Genomic DNA, 21,736 nt, shown 5'->3' with positions numbered 1-21,736 from the left:
GCCGGTCCCGTTTCAGCAGGACAAAATGCTCAGGAAGAAAGGCCCGTCAAGGTTGAAGAAGGCCGATGGAGAAGGAAAAAGGAAGCCGAGAAGGCTTCCGGCTGAATCCCCTTGCAGTGCCTGCCGTGTGCCAAAACAGCAGCATCTTTGCAGAGAGCGGATGGACATCTGCTAGGTAGCAACACCCTTGCAGGACAACAGTGCCCCTCCTATGAAGGACAGGATAGAGAACCTAAAGGCAATAACTGATGGGAGCCGTGCAAAGCCCTTGGAACCAGAGAGAGTGGGGTGTGTGTCCACATCAGCATTACTGCTTCCTTCCCACACCACGTGTTATCCTCTCCGAGCCAAGCACTGCTGGCCTGATTTTAGGAAGAAGAGCACCTTTAAGTGCTCCGGTCTCAGAACCCTTCTTGAGATAACCCCCCCCCTATCCCAAATCACATCCAACAATCTCCCCCCCTCCCCACTGTCATCAACTAACAAAGCAGGAATAAAGCGATTCCATACAGAACAAAGAATCTGAAACTAGCAATCTAAAGTCTGAAGTAGGAGTCAGTTATGCAAACAACTGGCCTACATGAGCTGACCTAACTGTTTCGGCTGTCATAGCGGGTTACAGAATTTGGAACTTTCAATAGGTAAAGATGAGGGTGCAGAATACAGGTTGGGGAGCAGAGCTCTGGACCCAGTTTTTGGAACTGGAAAACCTGAAGGCCATGGCCAAGGCATTGCATCTCAGCCCAACTCGCTGGGGTATTGTGAAGATAAATTGGGGTAAGGGTGGGATAGGAACGCAGTGAAGAAAAACCTGCACTGTGAATAAGGATGAAACACGACCCTGTCTAATGAAAGATTAATTCCCCGTTAGCTGTTAGGGGTTACCAAACAACCTTCATGCTTTTCTTTCTCTCCAGGTTGCCTTCAACAATACTGAGGACTAGGAGGCTGCTCTTTTGTTTTTTTTGAAAAAGGAAGGTTCTTTTGCTCCCGTGACAGCTGCAAAATTTAGCGCTCCCTCCACGACATTCTGGATCCCTCAGCATGCCTGTGATCACAAAAACCCAGACTTCCTTATCTACTGGAGAGTAGACTAGAACCCAATGGCAGTGACGCTTGAGCACCTCTATCTTCTGAAAAGGTCAGAAGAACTTGAGGGTGGGGACAGAGGGACGAGTAATGAAAATTCCCGTGGGCTCGAGTATCGACCAAATTCTCACTCCAAAGAACAGGGTTGCACGGCCTTGCTTTGGTGTGGTTATCTGCAGCAGGTTTACCAAACCCCACTGGCTGCAGACACGGATCTATGGGCAAGTGTATCCCTCCGCAGGGCAGGGAAGACAGCAGAAAACACTGAGATAAAATCTGAAAGTTTAAGGGGCGAGGCCACACTGTCAGAAGGCCACGGTAAGGGCAGACACGTCGGGGCGAGGTCACAATGCCAGAAGGCCACGGTAAGGGCAGACACGTCACCGAATGAGAGTGAGGCCCACAGGGACTCCTCGCTTTGGAGTAGCTCTGCTGATGATAACGGGACTCGGTATCCGGGTAGCGGATCGCAGCCGAGTGCTTGCATGTCGATCATGGTGAGGAACTGATAGTACACGGTCAAGGGTTTGTTTTTTTCCACGTGCACCCCTTCCTTAACTTTGCCGATTTCAAGCCATGTCAGATAGAGCGAGAGGTACCGGGAAGGGAGTGTTTCCCACCCAGATCTAGAGCTTTTTCACCTCAGCCACAGGAGAACCGCTTTGAAAAGGAGACCTAACGCAGAGCCTCAGACACCGGTAGCCAAGATTCTCTCCCACCTGCACGCTTCGCCCCTTTGATCCTCCCGGCTTTTGGTGCACCGGCGACAAAAATCACTCCTTATCTGATTAAAACAAAGGATTCTCCCCCTCCCAAAAAAATCTTAAAAGCGATGCTCCCAGGGCTGCCATGAAGGCCGGGGGGGGGGGTAGGTTAGTCTCTAAGGAATCCTTCCCTCCCTCCCTCTCGCTACAGAGAAGACAGCCTGGTTAGATCTAACCTTGCAAAGTCTGAGTGGCAGCAGAGCCACGCAGAGCCTTGAGAAGGAAAGAGGGGTGGTGCTTTTGGGGGGGGGATGCTTCTTTTCTTCGGCATTCACGAAAACTGTTGAAAAGTAAAAATTGATTGTCATGAAATCCGATTCTTGCTGGCCCGGCGCTTAATGAGCCGTTCCTTCTTTTCTGCCTGCAACTATACAATGCCGTAAAAAGAAAAATAAGACACAGGGTAGGGAGGAGGGCGGGAGGGGGTGGGGGAAATTAAAGAACTGAGCCAAAAGCTCTTAACTCCCTATTTGCAAGCACTAAAAATCGCAACTCCAGCTACCTGTGAAGGAATTATTTTATACACATGCATACACACCAGCGTCTGAAGCCGACAGAGAAGAATCAAAATTTTATGATCCTTACGGAAAGCTATTGTTCGCCTTGTCTAAGGAGAAACCGTTCAAAAGTTCCAAATCACTGGGGCCAGATCGTTTAGGAAGGAACTGCACTTTTGTTTTTGTGTTTTTTTAAAGTAGCATATTTGGAAAAAGCAGGGAAATATGCAAGGCCTGGGAGGGTTGGAGGAGAGAATGGTCTGTGTCAGGAGGGTTCTGCAATTATTTAATAACACTTTGCTTTAAGTGCTTTTCTACTTATCTTAAACTGGGTAGATTAGAAAGGGCAGGCCTCCAAGTGGAACAGCTAATGGGCCGTGGAGACTTCTGGTTTTAGCCAATGAGGAGACACTAGGCCAGAGCCTGGGGGAACATAAGTACAGGAACTCGGGGGAAACACCAGCCACAGCAAAGCCACCCTTCTAAATCCATCGGGTTTAGAAGGGGAGAAGCCTGTTTGGGATTGCACCATCCATAGGTGGTGGAAAGTGCAAGCAAGTTGCAGCTAAATTAGGGGACCCTACAGAGATTTCAAGGGAAGAGACGAACAGAGGTGGTTTGCCATCGCTAGCCTCCACATAACAGCCCTGGACTTTCTTGGTGGTCTCCCATCCAAGTACTAACCAAGAGTAATTAACATGTGAAATTCACTTCCACAGGAACGGATTGCAGCTACAAGCACAAGTTTCAAGAAGGGGCTGGATAAACATCTGGAGCAGAGGTCCCGTTAGTGGCTATCAGCCACAAGGTATATATAGGAACAGTATGTCTGGGGTAGTGATGCTCGGAATTCTCTATGCCTGAGGGGGCCACAGTGGGAGGGCTTCTGGAGTCCTGGCCCCGCTGGTGGACCGCCTGATGGCACCTGGGTTCTGGCCACCGTGTGACAGAGAGTGTCGGACTGGATGAGCCACTGGCCTGATCCAACATGGCTTCTCTTAGGTTTTTATGACTCAGCTTCGCTTCCGAGACCCGACCAGATCAGGTGAGCCTGGGCCATCCACCATCAGTTACCCTCTTTCAAAAGTATCCACAGTGGGGGAAACTGAGTGGTTCAGGCAAATATCTTGGGCAAAGGGATTTGCTGGAAGACGGGGGCTGGTCAAGGTCAGAGGCGGGGCAAGTTTTACCAGGGTTTGGTGGACTGGTGGGAGTCACCCACCTCAGAACCTGCCCCTGTCAAATGCCCTCCCCAAGAAGAGCAAAGGAAGGGGGGGGGGGGTGTCTGTAGGGCCCTATGCAAAGGCCTGACACATCTCCAAGGCAGCATGCTGGTTTGCATTGGAGACAGTCGCAAATGAACACAAAAAGTCAGAGCCTTGCCTAAAATCGCTCAATTCTGAACCAGCCCAAAGACTGAAGGGATAACGGCCATTAGCACCTCAAAGGAAGAGAGGGGAGTTGAAGGGCCAAAGGGGAAACCTCACCCCAGTCTTCGAGGCACTGGAGCGTCCCCAGAAAAGTCTGGGCGAGGCAGTTTTTTTATGAGGCGATGAAATGGAAATTAAACTAAAATGATGGGATCCTGCTGGAAGGTCTGCCTAAGACGTTCTGCCTGCAGGCACCCCCGATCGCAGCAAGTGTTGTGTTGATACAGGGGTGTAGCACTCTCATCGCACGGAACACCCCGTCTGGCGTTTGTGAAGGAATACACACACACACAGGTCTCGCTCCCTCTCATCCCGGCCCCTTGCAGGCACGCATCGTGTACGCGCGTGAATACCCTGACATCATTCCCACGTGCAGATGTGGCAAACCACTACTGTAAGAACCCCTCCGCACGATGACGCGTGAAGGGATCTGTACACACCGCGGCGCGTGAGAACGGCGCGCACCTCTGAAGCCCGAGTCGTGTGATTCTGCGCGCCGCGACTCTTAACACGCGGGGGCAGTACAGCGTCCTAGGAACGAACGTCGGAGCGCCCGGAAAGACCCGCATCGCACCGGCCAGTCCAGGCTCTCGCTCGCCTTTTCCCTCCCCTTTTCGTTCCCAGCGCAAAGCGGCGCGAGCACCGAGAGCCCGCCCTGACCCGGAGTCCCACCGAGCCGCCTCCGCGGCGAGACGATCCGAATTGGCGGCGAGGCTCTATTCCCACGGTCTCCGCCTCGCGAGTCGCCTTCCGCGGAGCCGCCAGACGGAAGGGCCCAGCGGCCCTGGCTTCGGAGGGGGGGAAGAGGGGGGAGGGAGAAACCCAGTTGTCCGGGGGGCCCCCGCCAACAGCGACTCCCCGCCCCAGAAACCCGCATCCCCCTAACTTTGGAGACACACGTCGAGCCTTGGCGGGCTTTGCGTTCCAACCACTCGCCAGCCGGCGCGGAGTCGAAGTTGGGAAACGATTCCCGCCAAGGCCCCCCCCGCGCCTCCCGTCCTTTCGGATCGGGCAGTATTCTCCGGGCTGCCCCAATCGGAGTTTGCTTCAGCACCAGGCGGTCGTCTCCACCGGCCCCAACTTTCCATCCTTTTCAAGCCTCACCCCCCAGCCCCGCCACGCCAGCCAAACGCCCCGGCTCCTCACCTTTTGCAAAAGCCACTGGCTGAGGACGAGACGGACCCAGCTGAGGACCTTCATGTTGCAAGGCAAGACTGTTCCACCAGCATTGAAAGCACGGAGGGGAAGGGGGGGCGGGTGAGAGAATTAAGCAAAGGGAGAGGCTGGGGATGGGTGTGTGTGTGAGGAGGGCGCCAGATCGCCCCCCGAGAGAAAATCCTCGAGGTCGGAAGGAGAACAGCAAAGCGCGGCGCAAGAAGGCGAAAGCAGCAGGTTCCCGGAGCAGCAATCCAAGATGCGCTGAGGATTATTGGCCGGGGGGAGAGACGGAAAGGAAGAAAGTTGAGTCTCCGGCACTTGCTCGGAAGGAGGGCGTTGAGCGCAGACGGGCGTGAGTTGCAGGAGCCCTGCCCAAAAACACCGGGGGGGGGGAGAAGAAGAGATGTTGCTCCCCAATTCCCCAGTTCACCAATCCCCGGCTGCACTCCGCGGGAGGGAGGGGATGTGGCAGTCTTCGCCCGACACCCCTCCTCTTCCTGGGGGGGGAGGGAAGGGAATTGATGGGGGGGGGGTGGGGGGGGCGCTGGAGGGAAGGACCCTCACTAGTTTCTTCGAGGGCGGGATTAAAACTGGGGAGGCAGAGGTGGAGAAGGGGGGGGGGGGCGCCGCCGGCGGGAGCAATGCTGCCAGTCGTCCTAGGCGGGGGTCACACCCAGGCGTCGGAAGGGCTGGATGGTTGAGGGCTGTTTGCGCTTTTAGGATTTGCGGGAGGAGGGCGTCGCGAGGCATGGCGGTGCCCCCCCCCCACGTTTGCACGCGCGTAAATCCGGCGGCTTCAATGGGTCTCCCGCGGATGCTCAAGGTTGCAGTCTGCAGCGTTTGAAAATTATTGTGTTTTTTCCCTCCCCCTGCCAGTTTGAGTAAAGGTGGCTTTTACAAAAGAGAGAGAGAGAGAGAAAAGAATCCTCTCTTCAAATAGAGGCAGGGTTTAATTGGAGCTTCGGAACTCGCTTTTCGGTGCTTAGCCTGGAGACGCTTCTGTAAATACGATCTAAGGAACCTCGGTTTGAATGCCTTGGGGCAGGGGCTGGTTTTATGTCTGCAGCACCCGGGACATCTGAGGCTTTTATTTTTATTTTTTTAAGAAATGAAAGGAGTAAAACAATAATCATGAATCCCAGATGCATGCAAAGTGGCAATAAAGGAAGTGGTGCCTTTGAGCATGTGCAGAGAGCTATCGTTTCACCTCCGAAACACCCTCCACAGCACTGGATATTTGATAGAGGAGCTTTTCTAGCAGAGGTCGTTCCTCCCAACTTTTCAAGCGGGCTTGAATTCCAACTAGGGTTGCCTGGTCTGCACACACACACACTGGTAGGGGATGTGGGGCATAGGGTGGTCAGTTCCAGGTTGGGAAACTCCTGGAGATTTGGAAATCGAGCTTGGGGAGGACAGGGAGCCAGTTTGGTGTAGTGGTTAAGTGTGCAGACTCTAATCTCGGAGAACTGGGTTTGGTTCCCCACTCCTCCACTTGCACCTGCTGATATGACCTTGGGTCAGTCACAAGCTCTGGCACAGCTGTCCTTGAAAAAGAGCAGTTTGTGTCACAGTTCTCTCAGCCCCACCCACCTCACAGGGTGTCTGTTGTGGGGAGAGGAAGGGAAAGGAGTTTGTAAGGCTCTCTGAAATTCCAAGTGAAGGGTGGGGTATAAATCCAATCTCTTCTCTTCTTCTTCTTCTTCAGTGGGTTACAATGCCCTTCATAGCATCCATTTTCTCCAGGGGAAGTTATCTCTCTAGTCTGGAGGTAAAGGTTTCCCTTGCTCGAAAGCCAGTCGAATCCGACTCTAGGGATGCGCTGCTCATCTCCGTTTCCAAGCTGAAGAGCCAGCGCTGTCCAGAGACATTTCCGTGGTTATGTGGCCGGCATGACTGGACGCCCAGGCGCACGGAACACTGTTACCTTTCCACCGAAGCGGTACCTATTTATCTACTTGCAATTTGCAATACAAGAACTTGTGGGCACTCAATGAAATTGCTGAGCAGTCGGGTTAGAACGGATAAAAGGAAGTACTTCTTCACCCAAAGAGTGATTAACACATGGAATTCACTGCCACAGGAGGTGGTGGCGGCTACAAGCATGGACGGCTTCAAAAGGGAATTAGATAAGCATATGGAGCAGAGGTCCATCAGTGGCTATTAGCCACAAGGTATAGATAGGGGCTTTGGGGCAAGTGATACTCTGTCTTCTTGGTGCTTGGGGGGGGGTCAACAGTTGGAGGGCTTCTATGTCCTGGCCCCACTGGTGGACCTCCTGATGGCCCCTGGTATTTCTGGCCACTGTGTGACACAGGGTGTTAGACTGGATGGGCCTTTGGCCTGATCCAACATTGGCGTCTCTTATGTTCTTATGTTCTTGCTTTCGAACTGCTAGGTTGGCAGGAGCTGGGACCAGAGACGGGAGCTCACTCTGAGCTGTAATTCCGGGGGGATCCCCACATCCCACCTGGAGGCTGGGGTCCTGAGTTCCAATCCTGACCTATTAAAACACCAAACAGGGCGCTGTAAAGACTCCCCAGCACTACCAAACCAAGGGTCCCACAAAAGGATGTTGCATCCCGATATTCTGCCCCCCCCCACTACCAAGGGCAGAACCCCACCTCCCATCTCCTCCCATTTCTACCCCAAACTGGCCTGTTGGGTAGGCAGAGTGTGGCCTGAAAGCTTAAGCCATTTTACTGCTTCACAAGTAGGCAGGGATCCTTCCATTTCCATGGAAAAACACCTATCCGAGTGTTATTTCCCCCCCCCCCTTCTCTCCCCTCCAAGACTGACAGGGCTCCTCCTGGTTGTGTGAGCAGTGGAGGAAGTTGGGGGGAGGGAGACAAAACCGCCTAGAGAGAAAATGAGGACTGTAGACAGGGAGCTGCTGCTTGGCACCAGCTGCGTGCCCTTTCACTGGCCACCTGGCCCATTTGCAACTGGCACGGAGGGCACTCCTCCCAGCAGCTCTACACCTGCTACCCAACCTGCCTGGCATTCGGAAGGAGTGCTGGAGTCACTCATGCCAAAGTAGGATCCTCTCTGGGGTGAACGGTCTTACCGCCCCCACCCCGCATGGAAGGAGTGCCTCCAAATAGCCAGACTTTGCGGAAAGGGAAGCCGCGCCAAAGGGTGGGCAGCTAGAGGAAAGGATCCAGGGGTGACTTGTAATGTGGAGCCAGCCTGTTTACCAAGGGCGGTGCTTTTCTGGCAACATAAAGTGCCCTCTTGTGGACTTCAGGAGCGAGGGGGCAATCTCTACTCTGAAGTGGCAAGTGAAGGCTATGGACTCCCAGAGAGTCCATAGGGAGCCAGTCTGGTGTAGTGGTTAGGAGCACGGACTCTAATGTGGGAGAACCAAGTTTGATTCTCCACTTCTCCACATGCAGCTGCTGGTGTGACCCTGGGTCAGTTACAAGTTCTCTCAGAGCTGTTCCCTCATGAGTAGTTCTCAAGAGAGCTCTCTCAGCCCCACCTACCTCATAGGGTGTCTGTTGTGGGGAGGGGAAGGGAAAGGAGATTGTAAGCTGCCCTGAGACTCGTTTGGGTAGTGAAGGTTGGGGTATAAATCCAATCTCTTCTTCTTCCCCTTTGGAACATGGGATGGAAGGAAGGATGCTGTAGAGGAGAAAAGGATACCAGACAAGTCACCTGTCACCCATGCAACGTAGAGAGGCCCAAAGCAGAAAGTTAAGAAAAAGAGATTGGGTTTATACCCCACCCTTCACTACCTGAAGGAGTCTCAGAGTGACTTATAGTCTCCTTCCCCTCCCCCTCCCCACAACAGATACCCTGTGAGGTAGGTGGGGCTGAGAGAGCTCTTTTGAGAACTGCTTAAGAGAGAAAAGCTCTGAAACAACTTGTAACTGACCCAAGGTCATCCAGCCGGTGCAAGTGGAGGAGTGGGGAATCAAACCCAGTTCTCCCAAATTAGTCCCCACTCCTAACCACTACACCAAACTGGCTGCTCAACCCTCCATTATTTTACTGGTTTGACCGTATTCTGGCAGTGGGAGTCTAAAAGGCCTATCAGCTTCACAGCTGGCCTGGCACACATCTGGGGGGGGCTAAAGATACACCCAATGTTGGCTCTGGGCCACTATTGCTGGAGGTGAAAGCAGACACCCACATTTCCTCAATGCACAGCTCATCCTACCAATCCCATAATGCTCTGCTTAATACCTAATACTGGCTGTCCACAACTGTTTTCCATTCACCATGAGTTTGGGGAAGCTGCTGAAAGCTAGGTGTGTCATCTAGGAAGTGGGAAAGGTGGGGGTGGGGGAGAGACTGGCACCTCTTGATGTTTTAATCCACCTGTGGTTCTTCAGCGATATCTAAATCCCTGGCTGGTTTATGAAACCTATAGTCTTAGAGCCAGTATGGTGTAGTGGTTGGAGTCTAAAACTAGTCTCTGGGAGACTCAGGTTCGAATCCTCTCTCTGCCATGGAAGCTCGCTGGGTGACCTGGGGCCTGTCACATACTGTCAGCCAAAACTAATCCACAGGGTCATTGTGAGGGTAAAACAGGAATGGAGTGTTGTGAGCCCCACTGGGGAGAAAGGTAAAGGTTTCCCTTGCTCGAAAGCCAGTTGAATCCGACTCTAGGGTTGCGGTGCTCATCTCCGTTTCCAAGCCGAAGAGCTAGCACTGTCTGAAGATGTTTCCGTGGTCATGTGGCCGGCATGACTAAAGGCCAGTGTGCACGGAACACTGTTACCTTCCCACCAAAGTGGCACCTATTTATCTACTTGCAATTTCTTGCTTTTGAATTGCTAGGTTGGCAGGAGCTGGAACCAGAGACGGGAGCTCACTCCGTCATGCAGCACTCAGGTCTCGAACTGCTGAACTACAAACCTTCCAGCCTGCAGTTCAGCGTCTTAACCACTTGAGCCACCGCAGCTCCTTACTGGGGAGAAAGGCAGGGTATAAATGAAGCCAATAAATACATTAAAAATGAGATCTACAGGCTGAGTTACTCATTAAGAAGAGTCCAGGGAGCCTAGGCACTAGATGTACATTCCAAAAAGCACAGACCTTCTTGGCTTAAAAAGAGGGGTTGCGTTTCAGACTGTCTTGTGGTTGATCAGTGGCTATTAGCCTCAAGGTCTGGGGCAAGTGATGCTCTGAATTCTTGGTGCCTGGGGGTGTGTGTGTCAACAGTGGGGGGGCTTCTAGTGTCCTGGCTCCACTGCTGGACCTCCTAATGACACATGGTATTTTTGGCCACTGTGTGACAGAGTGTTGGACTGGATGGGCCATTGGCCTGATCCAACTTTGGCTTCCTATGTTCTTATCACATTGCCTTGATTCTTGGAATTTAAAAGAAAATATTCACAGCAAATGCTCTTTCAATACACCACTTTCCCCCCTCAATATTGACTCTGGATGTATCCAAGAGTGGGGTTTTATGCTTTGCCAGTTTGGTGTAGTGGTTAAGTGTGCGGACTCTAATCTGGGAGAACCGGGTTTGATTCCCCACTCCTCCACTTGCACCTGGCTGGATGACCTTGGGCAAGCTGTAGTTCTGGCACAGCTGTTCTTGAAAAAGAGCAGTTTCTGTCAGAGCTCTCAGCCCCACCTGCCTCACAGGGTGTCTGTTGTGGGGAGGGGAGGGGAAAGGAGTTTGTAAGCCGCTCTGAGACACCTTTGGGTAGTGAAGGGCGGGGTATAAATCCAATCTCCTCCTCCTTATCGCCCTCATGCATCTGCCACACCCCACTGAGATCTACAATGATACCCAGCTCCAGCAATCATCAGGAAGCCCTTTGGCTGCAGACAGTTCCCACATCCCACAATCCAGTGCGCCCAAACTGTGTTGAACTGAATTCTAGGATACCATCCAGAAATGTGACTGTGGATGAGGACAGAGGCGTTGGTTGTAGCCACTGGCCATGCATTAAAGGATGTGATGGCAGGGAAGGAAACGTGGAGCATTTTCCAGGGGTGTGCTTATACCCTGCCATGTGAAGAAGATAACATTTCATTGACACTTTAATCTCTTTAGGCTTTGGCTTTCCTGTTTGCCCAGATGAGTTTAATTTGCTTTGCCTCATTCGCAGAAGTACAGGCCTAAGAGTGTAAATATGGTCAGAGCTGTAGAAGGCCTCTGTACTAAGGTACCTCTAGACGGTAAGATACTCTGAACATAAAGAAGGAGCCTCGCTCAATGGAGCATTTTCCAGGGGTGTGCTTATACCCTGCCATGTGAAGAAGATAACATTTCATTGACACTTTAATCTCTTTAGGCTTTGTTTGCCCAGATGCGTTTAATTTGCTTTGCCTCACTCGCACAAGTACAGGCGTAAGAGTGTAAATATGGTCAGCGCTGTAGAAGGCCTCTACTAAGGTACCTCTAGACGGTAAGATATTCTGAACATAAAGAAGGAGCCTCGCTCAATGGTAGACCACGTGGTTTGAATACAGAAGGGCCCAGTTTTGATATCTCCAGTTTAAAAAAAGGTCGCAGGGTTGGGAAAGATCCTGGCTTTGAGACCCTGAAGAGTTGCCCCCACTGGACACACCTGGGGTGTTTTGTTACCTCAACAAAAGTAGACCCATCCCCTTCGGGGCCCGTACCACCCCCAGCTAGGTTCAAAACAAACTTCTGCAGCAATGTTGTCTGGTGTTACATTTCTACCGAAATGGATATTTTTGTTTTCAAAATATTTTCAATGTGATATTGCAGTTGATCTCACACCAACCCTATAAGGCGGGCCAGTTTGATCCTTACAATTATAACACGGGCAGAGTGGGGTTGAACTGAGGAAGGCAGGGCTCGGCCTCCAGGCTCACACAGCAAGTTTACAGCTGGGGAGCTGGGGAGGGGGGGGAGGTTGAAGCTGAAACGGATGGGCAGCAAACTCAGGACAGACAAAAGGGAATACTACTTGACACCCAGAGTGCTTAAAATGTGGAATTTGTAGCCAGTGATTGCCACAGGCATAGACAACTTCGAAAGAGGTATAGACGGATTTGTGGAAGATAGGTCCATCAGTGGCGATTAGCCATGGTGAATGAAGGGAACCCCTGCATTCTGAGGCCAGAAATGCTCCTTCTAAACTGTGGAGTCTTGTGAGCAAAAATCCTACTTTGTGAGCTACTGGCATTAATGTTGTGAGCAGTGTTCCCTCTAAGCTGAGTTAGTGTGAGCCAGCTCACAGTTTTTTAGCTTCCAGCTCACATATTTTTGTCTTCGCTCAGGAAGGACGGCTCCAGAGCAAACAAATTTATGCGGCAGCCCAATCGCTCGCGCACAACTTTAACGCCAGCAGCTCACAAAGTAGAATTTTTGCTCACAAGACTCCACAGCTTAGGGGGAACATTGGTTGTGAGCGAGCGATTTGGCTACTGCATAAATTAGTTTGTTCTGGAGCCCTCCTTCCTGAGCAAAGGCAAAAATGTGTGAGCTGGAGGCTAAAAAACGGTGAGCGGTGAGCTAGCTCACACTAACCCAGGCCAGCTATTGAATCCCAGTGCTGGGAGGCTACATTAGGGGAAGGCCTCGGCCTCTGTGTTCCTGTTGTTGGCCCCGCAGAGCAACTGGATAGCTGCTGTGGGAGACAGGATGCTGGACTAGATGGACTATTGGTCTGATCCGGGAGGGCTCTTACGTTCTTATGAGCCAAGGATCTCCCACCAAACACTTGGTCACTTTCACAACTTTCACAAAACACACACTTTCACAAAGCCAAACCAAAGAACTTCATAAGGCAACAGGCCCTGTTTCAGAGGTGTCCTTTGGAGTTCCCAAAAGTGGCCTTCTGCATTCTCCCGAAATCTTGAACTAGTTTGAGCGGCAATGTCCTTGGGCGGCTGACCTTGTGCTATACCACAGATATCAGATGTTTTCATTTTGGAGGGCCTTGTATTGCTAAGATCTGCTGTGTAGGTATTATTTCAGGTTTTTGAAATAAAACGGGAGACCGGCAGCCTCTCAAATACTAGCAAAAGGGTGTTCTAGCACACGCTTTCCGAGTCAGAACTCACTGCCTCGCGAAAGCTTATGCTGGAATAAATTTCTGTTAATCTTGAAGGTGGCGTTAAGATTCCTGCTTTATTCTGCTGATGCAGGCTTAACACGGCCACCCATCTGGAATAATTTTGTTTTCTGTTTGCTTTTGCTGGCTTTTGCTTTAGATACAATTATTGGATTTTATCTCCCCCCCCCCTTTGGGATTTGCCTTGGGCTGTGGAAAAGCATTATGAAAATGTTTTAGAATAAATAAATGTGTATAGGGGACATGGAAGGCGTTGTGAGGGACATCTCCTCCCCCACGATTTCCTCTTTCTCTGGCAGCCCTCACAGTGTTCCCTTTAAGCTGAGTGTGAGCTAGCTCACAGTTTCTAAAACTCCAGATCACACATTTTTGTCTTTGCTCAGGAAGGATGGCTCCAGAGCAAACTAATTTATGCAGTAGCCAAATCGCTCGCTCACAACTTTAATGCCAGTAGTTCACAAAATAGTATTTTTGCTCACAAGACTCCACACACCTTAGAGGGAGCATTATAGTCTCTCACCTTTTCCTGCTTCCATCTCTCCTTCTCACCCGCTATCCAGCCGGCCTTATCTGCCCCCTCCCCATCTTCAGCTTTCCCTCTGTCTCTCCCCCTGGCAGGCTTTCCCAAGGTAGAGAGAGGCCCAGCTGCATGGCTGAGCCTAGTTGTATGTGGCTGCTGCTTGCAGGAGACATTAACAGTGGAAGGGGGGAGGAGCTTTTTCAGGGCTATCTTGGCCTCCAAGTTACAGAAACCAAAGTTCCGAAGGCTCAGCAATATTGTTGTAGTTGCCTGGCAACCTCCCAAATGGCCACTGAGAGCTCCGTGGGCATTCTTTTCTTAAAGCTACATGTGTTTTTCTATTATTTGGGGGAACTTTAATCCCCTCCAAAGTATTTTTTTTTTAAATTTCAGATTTTTCTACAAACCTGGGACTTTATTCAGATCTGTAGAAAAATCTCTCCCAGCCATCCCTAGCTCCATTTGGCAGATCTATTAACTATGTATTCCATGGCACGTTTTGGAATTTGGTGTATGATTACCTGACTAAACTTTAGCTTCCTTCCATGCCCATTTAAATAGTGGAACAAGTATTGTGAAATGAACAGCAACGGCCTTGAGTTGGTGGAAAACAATATCAGATGGTAGGGATTTAGGGATAGGCAGGATTAGGGCAGGGCAATGTTTTTGAATGTGAAAAGATATTGTAGGAGCAACCAGAAACTTGGGGAATTGGAAACTCCTGGGGTGTGCTCCAGTGGTGATTGGAAGGGTAGTAGTAACACTGGTAGAGGAATTTAAAGAGTGGGGATATGGAAGTGTGTCAAGATCAGGCAGCAGATGGTGTATATAGGAGCTGGCTGTTGAGGCTAGGAACGGCACCCTACCACATGAAAAGCAGCGGGAACAGGGTTGCCAATGCCCTGGTGGGGCCTGGAGATCTCCTTGAATTACAACTGATCTCCAAACTACAGAGATCAGTTCCCTTGGAGAAAATGGCTGCCTTGGAGGCATTTATACCCAGTTGAGGTCCTTCCCCTCCCCAAACCCCGCCCTCCCCCAGCCTCTGCACCAAAATCTCCAGGAATTTTCCAACTTGGAGATGGCAACCATACGTAGGGAGTCTGCCCAGCCTTCTGGCCCATTGGAGGTTTGTGCCCCTCACCTAGAGCTTTTAAACAGTAGAATTTCCCACACAACAACCGGGGGAAGAAAGAATTTATACCACACTTTCTTCTTTCTGGAGCTACACGAAGTCCATGATAAGCCGACAGAGTTGGCAGAAGCAGCAGAAATATAATATCTGAGTATTTTGAGTTTTTTATGTGAATTGTTTATTATGTTTTGAGATATAGTTCGTAGTCAGTTATCACGGTGATATTTTTCTTGTTGTTTACACTTACTCTCAAGCAGGAATAGGGATTATTCATATTAGGTAATACTCGGCGGAGGTAAAACTGGTCAGAGACATATTACTTATCGCAACTAGGCCCCAAGAAAGTGATAGTTTACAGTGGTTCCAAACATTATTCAGGGAGGAAAACAGTCTCCAGATGGATTCACCAGGGGTGCTGCTGTCCTTCGGGTGTGGAAAATAGGGTGAGTGGTAAATTCCTCCCTGCCAAACTCCCATGTGAACCTACATCCTGGCCAGTGTGGGCAGTGCAATTCAGTGTGACAGCTTCTGTTCCTGTAGGTGGGCGATGACGGGCTCCTCTTGGGGACAAGCTGCTGATGGAACCGCAGACAAAAATCATAACGGACATCTCTCCCCTGGAAGCAGCAGTGTCAAATTGGGTGTGACAGACGGGGAAGGAGCTGGCAGCATGAAATTACTGCGAAGCATGGAACATGTGGGTGGGGAAAACAAGGGAAGGTCCCTTGTCACCCCAACAAGAGCCAGGCACCAAATTTCTCAGGAAAGGTCATGACTGGGGGTAACCAGCCTAAATACTACTACGACTCAGGACGGTGAACAAACAGCATTGTTCCTCAGCAAGCTGAAACTGAACTCAGGACTTGGGAACTATGGTTGTACGCAATGTTCCCTCTAAGATGTGGAGTCTTGTGAGCAAAAATTCTACCTTGTGAGCTACGGGCATTAAAGTTGTGAGCGAGCGATTTACCTACTGCATAAATCAGTTTGCTCTGGAGCCGTCCTTCCTGAGCTGAGACAAAAGACTGTGAGCCAGAGGCTAAAAAACTGTGAGCTAGCTCAGACCAACTCAGCTTAGAGGGAACACTGGTTGTACTTTATGGCAAGTAGAGAGTATAATAATAATAATACTTGAGATTTCTACTGTGTGTTATGACACTAACCCTCAAAATAGCCCTTTAAGGCAGGGCAGTATTGTTATCCCACCTTCGGGGGACTGAGAAGAGTAGTTTGCTCAAGACCACCAGAGTAAAGGAATGTTTTGAACCAGGGACACCCCAGGTCACAGCGCCTTCTGCTAGCCGTTAGTCTCCCACAATGACAGAATTAGCTGTTTGTGGAATCTTGAGCGTAGACTTAGGGCCATTTTGCTGTTATGCAGAGGGAAAAGAATAAGCATACATTGAACAGGGAACCCAATCATCCCTCCTCGGTGAGTATACTCACAGAATACAGCTGTTTGCAAATACACACTTAGGCTTCACAGTTTTAGGTGTGCATTTAAAAAACCTTGGGGGAAAATGGCTAAAATACATCATGCGTGAGGTACTCCTCTGGATGTGGGCAGCCAAGTGCCACAAATGACATAGGACCTTCCTAGCAGTCTGTGTTGTGTTTTCCCTAGAAATGTTCCCGTGGTTGGTTGGAGAGGCATGTTTTGAGGTACTGTACTTCCCTGTTCAGTGTACGGGCCCAATTCCAATTGAGACTGTGGAATGTGGAGAGAGGGGGCTTAGAACTTTTCCCTTGTGCCATGTTCCCAACCTGAAATGGCCCCAGGGGATCCTGTTTGCCCTTTCAGGAGCTGATGAGGGGTTTGTGTGTGTGTGTGTGTGTAGTGCCACCAAGTCGCTTCCAGCTTATGGCGACCTTGTGAATCAGTGTCCTCCAAAATGTCCTACTGTTAACACCCATTCTCAGGTCTTGCAAACTGAGGGCCGTAACTTCCTTGATGGAGTCCGTCTATCTCATGTTGGGTCTTCCTCTTTTCCTGCTGCCTTCAACTTTCCTGAGCATTATTATCTTTTCCAATGACTCTTATCTTCTCATGTGACCAAAGTACAATAGCCTCAGTTTAGTCATTTTAGCTCCTAGGGAGAGTTCAGGCTTGGTTTGGTCTAGGACCCCCTGATTTGGCCTTTTTGGCGGTCCACGGTATCCGTAAAACTCTCCTCCAACACCACGTTTCAAGCAATCTACGTTCTTCCTGTCAGCTTTCTTCATTGTCCAACTTCCATAGCCATAGATAGTAATGGGGAATACTATGGTATGAATTATCTTGATCTTGGTCACCAGCAATGCCTCCTTACGCTTAAGGATCTTTTCTAGCTCCAGTTTGGTGTAGTGGTTAAGTGCACGGACTCTAATCTGGGAGACCCGGGTTTGATTCCCCACTCCTCCACTTGCACCTGGCTGGATGACCTTGGGCAAGCCGTGGTTCTGATAAGAGCTGTTCTTGAAAAAGAGCAGTTTCTGTCAAGAGTTCTCTCAGCCCCACCTACCTCACAGGGTGTCTGTTGTGGGGAGGGAAGGGAAAAGGAGTTTGTAAGCCGCTCTGAGACACCTTTGGGTAGTGAAGGGCGGGGTATAAATCCCATCTCTTCATCTCTTCTTCTTCTCCATCATGGCTGATGAGATACAAATAATATTTCTGCAATAGCACCCCTCCTCTGATCCTGTTTCAGGTTGGAAAAGTTAGACTGGGTGGAAGGATGTTCCTGGGGAAAATATAATGTGCCGTTAGGTCCTTGAGAGGTTGTGATGTGTTGACTTTTCCTGGTCAACAACCTAGAGATCAAGCTCCCCCCCCCCCCCCGCCATTGCTTATGTAATGTAATGTCCACTATACACTGGCACTCTCCTATACTTTACTTTCCACCCAACAAGAACAATAAGCCTGCTTCGGCTCTCTCCGGAATCCTCTTTGCTCCCCACTCCTTGAACCTATTTAATTTTCATTCCTCCTCACCGTACCCTTCCTGGTTGTCTGTGGCCCCCATTAACACGTTGCCAGAACCTTTCCTGTTGTCTTTGAAAAGTAACAAACACGCCTATATTAAAACGGATCTATAGCAACTCCGAGCCTCAGATCTATTTTCATCCCAGCTCTTTGTTCACTTATCGGCTCTGTAAATCTTTTCTAAAGGGTTTTTTTTTTTACCCCTCTCACAAAAAAGGCAGCTCCTCCCCCACACCTCATCCCCCCCCCTTTAAATCTTCAGACATCTCTCAAAATCTTTTCATTCTAAAATATTTTCAGCTGCTTTGGAACATTAATAACATGTGGTGATATTTAAGCCTCGTCGCGTATTCCTGAGAAATCTCTTGCTCAGGAAACAAGGAAGAGCAGTGCCAGACAAAACGCATTTTGCTATTTCCCCCTCCCCTACAGATAGAGTGAAGAGACTGAGGTGGGAACTAATTTTCTAAATAAATTAAAAACTAAGAAGCTAGATTGTCCTGGGTTAGGCTACACACTATATTTTACATGCATTCTAGCTTGCGGGCATGGCACCATGGTTAAAGCGCTTGCGTTTTTTCCTCCTCCCTTGAATAGAGGCTCAGCTCTCACCTGGGTGCTGTGAGATTTCTCCAGGGGAGAGATTATAGCTCGGTGCTGTAGCAAATGCATTGTATGTGACTTAAGTCCCAGGATCAATCCTTCCTGTCTCCTGTTAAAAGGATCTCTGGCAGCAGGGCCAGGAAAAGCCCTGGAGATCACGGCAAACGGCTGCCTGTCAGAGTAGGAAACTAGCAGCGCCATCCTAAGCAGCATGAACACCCTTCGAAGTCCATTGAAGACAATGGTCTTAGGAGAGGTGTTAACTCTGTTTGGGATGGCAGTATAAGATGGATCAGTGGACTGATTGTCCTGATAAGGCAGTTCTTTATATCCTTCATGACTGCTGAAAGGGATGTACCAAACCTCCCCTGAGAAATCTCCTGTCACAATTTTTTGTTGTTGTTGTTGTTTCCCCTCAGTATTCCTCAGAGGCATCACCCAATTGGGAATCTCAAAAAAAGTTCATCTCAAAATTTCACTCGAGGTGAAATTCACGACAACTGTGGGGGGTCTGTGGACTTTTGTGAAACTCAGTCTTCCTCCGAAATGCTTTAGGACCTTCACATTTACCTCAGAACTTCGCTTTTTAGACAAAATTCTACAGCTGCTTTATTAGTACACCAGGGCTCGGTTGCCACTTAATGGCCCTTTCTGGTCGCCTGATCCTCTCTACTCCAGTACCACCCTCTGGCCATTTGGGGTGGTGGCACTGCAGCTCTGCTGTGGCAGCTTGCCAGAAAGTGGGGCACTGTGTAAAGGGATCGGGGTCTGTGGCCATTTTTCCTGGTCTGAGACACAACTGCCCCCCCCGCCCCACAAGGCCCTTGCACATTATATCGGGGCTGGCAATTTCTCACACTGCTGCTTCGAACAATGAAGCAGCGCAAAAAACCCTGACAAAAGGGTCAGTCCCCCGCACACCAAACACATCTACTTAAGCGAGGCAGGCTGCAGTTTGGGCTTGCAGCAAATAGCTCCAGGCAACACGTGGTGGCCAGGCAAACCACACACTGCTTTCTTAAGCTTGAATGATGGGGGTCCATCCACAGGAATTAGGTGGGCTCATGCCTCTAAAGTCTGTGTCTATCACAGGGGTTTGGCCTGCATTGATCTTCAGCTTGCCCTTATGGCTAAGGAAGGGCCGCAGGCTGCCCAGTTTGTAAATTCACAGCTGCGAGTTCCAGACATGCTTTAATTCCAGCACCTTTTCCTTCGGAAACTAAATACCTCAACCAGGGAAATGGATGAAGAATAGGCAGGGCACAACGATAGGCAGGCTTGCCCCATGAGACAATCCTAGCCGTTCAAGGCCACTTGTACGCTTAGGAAGTTTTAAGGAGAAGATATATGGCGTGTGAATATGACAAACTGTACGTGTGTGTGATGTGACTGGATCCAGATGAAAAAGGAAGAAGAGGGTCACCTTTGAACACCAAAAAGGTAATGGTGGGAATCGGGGGACCTGCAAATGCAGAAGCCATGGAGGGAAAGGAAATTGAGCAAGACTTGAGAGAAAAAAGCTGTCTGGATGCCATCAGGCTCAATGCAGGATTTCCCCGTGCCATTTTGTACTATTATAAACTGTGGTTAGGAACTATACTTCTCTTGGCAGCGGCTTAGTTCTGAACTGTGGCAATACAACCTCCTGTTGCATCCTTACCTGAAGAATTCATGTGAGCAGTCTGATCCAAGCAGCACTGACCCACAAAGTAAGTTAAATGTGTTCGTTCTAAGATAAAGATTGCTGGATTCTTTACTGGCTTTGAGAAGCGGCTGTTGCAGGTTTGAATGATGCTAGGTAATTGTTCTGTATTGGAACTGAACCATTCCAGGTATGTCACACCAGAGACTGGCTGAGCTGGAAGCCCAAGAACAATAGCCTGCAAGGACTCTGGAAGTAACCAATCAAGTAGTGATGTTATGTAAATAGCCTATCCCTGGGAGTGGGGTGTGTTTGGGTGTGGCAATTGCATGCCATTTAACAGAGCTGCTGCTCTGGGGTCTCGTCTTGCTCTTGCTGAAATCACAAATAAAGTTGAGCTGATCACTGACATTGATGGAACCCACTATTTAATAGTAATACACTCTTACTCTCAGAGGTGTAAAAAAGAGGTTAGAAAGGGGAAGCTAACACAGTGCATATCAAATGACTAGAATAATAGCCAGGAATCTAGGGTTTAGGTCTCACTGAACGATAACTGTATGTCAACCTTGTTGAGCCTGTGAGTATTTCTGAAGTTTTCAGAACAGGTAGCAGGTGCCATAATAAAACAGCTATCATTTGTGCAGTGATGGGACCAATCACAGAATGGCTGAACATGCAACTCCCAGACAGGGCAAGCTATGCCTGCCTCTGCACAGTTTTGGCTTGAGAAATCAGTGCGGGGTGGGTGTGGGTGGGGGGAGACAGGATCTCCTCGTCCCCTTGTGCCGAATTGGGACCATGAAGCCCTTTTACACGGAGTTCCCACTCAAACTCAGAGCTACAGTATGGCCGCGAGTCGCCGTACTGGACTCACATAAACATCATCACATAGTTTGGCCCTAAGTAGTATCATTTTAGATTGTATGTCAGGGGCCTTATGATGAATCCACCCATCCACCCACACCCCACAACAAACAGAACACTAATCTGTCAAGAAGTCTGTTAGTTATCCACAGGGCTATTTTTGGGCAGGAACGCACAGGAACGGCGTTCCGGCTGGCTCCCAAGTTGGCCATGCCCAACAGGAACTCATTAGCATAATAGGCCACCCCTAACAGCAGAAACTCATTAGGATTGGCTACATTAGGGGTGTGTGGCCTAACATGCAAAGGAGTTCCTGCTACAAAAAAGCCCTGGGTGTGGACAACAAACAAGGTAAACAGAATAAGAAGGGAAAGGTGGGTGTGGCTGGATGACCACACTTCTGGTAACATGGGTGTGTGGCCTAATATGCTAATGAGTTACTGCTGTTGGGTGTGGCCTATTATGCTAATGAGTTCCTGCTGGGCTTTTTCTAAAAAAAAAAGCCCTGGTTGTCCCCTCTTTCACATGCAAAACCAGGTGCGCCACATAGTGAAAACTAGGCTTAGGGCCAAACTACACACACTGTTTCCAGCCCTGTAGCTGGATCTTCCGATGTGTTTTGACGCTAAAAAGCTGCGGTGAAGACCCCAATATGGAATGGGGGTGTCATGCTTGAAGAAAAGGCATTTAGTTCTCCACACTCCAGCTTTTCTCCAATAGAACATCACCACTGGTGGAGAAAGACGAAGTGGAAGCCAAATTGTGCTGGTCTTCCCCCTCCGTCACAGTGGGGCTAAAAGTAGACAGGTGGGGGGGGGCATTTTTGAGGAAACAGCCTGGGGGGGCAAAAAGAGAAGGCCTCCTTTCCCAGTGCTGCAGTTGCAATCCCATGGGCAGGCTGCTTTTCAGTGCCCCAAAACCACAAGAAAGCCAATCGTGGGACTCATGCATAGTTTGCCCCCCCCCCTCAAACTGTGATTTTTGTTTTATTTCAGTTGTTAGATGTGAGGGTTCGATGGTTCGGCTCACACCCATATAGGAAAGGTTTCTAGAGCTGCCCCCCCCCCCC

At 49.8% G+C, this 21,736-nt stretch overlaps 1 protein-coding gene across 1 annotated transcript in view; it reads right to left on the bottom strand.

Annotated features, from left to right (window-relative positions):
- Positions 1-21,736, bottom strand: part of LOC107109770 (low-density lipoprotein receptor-related protein 1-like) — a gene marked incomplete at its 5' end in the record, with an annotated part of 64,984 nt that overhangs the window by 2,325 nt on the left and 40,923 nt on the right. Inside the window, one exon of the mRNA XM_015410470.1 lies at positions 4,324-4,568. Within this exon, the coding sequence (XP_015265956.1) occupies positions 4,324-4,568 (245 nt within the window). The remainder of the gene's footprint in view (positions 1-4,323; positions 4,569-21,736) is intronic.

The sequence above is a fragment of the Gekko japonicus genome, unplaced genomic scaffold (genome assembly GCF_001447785.1).
Source record: "Gekko japonicus isolate JY-2015 unplaced genomic scaffold, Gekko_japonicus_V1.1 scaffold2127, whole genome shotgun sequence".
Classification (NCBI taxonomy): domain Eukaryota; kingdom Metazoa; phylum Chordata; class Lepidosauria; order Squamata; family Gekkonidae; genus Gekko; species Gekko japonicus.
Note: the sequence above shows the minus strand (reverse complement) of the source record. Positions and strands in the feature narration are given on the sequence as shown.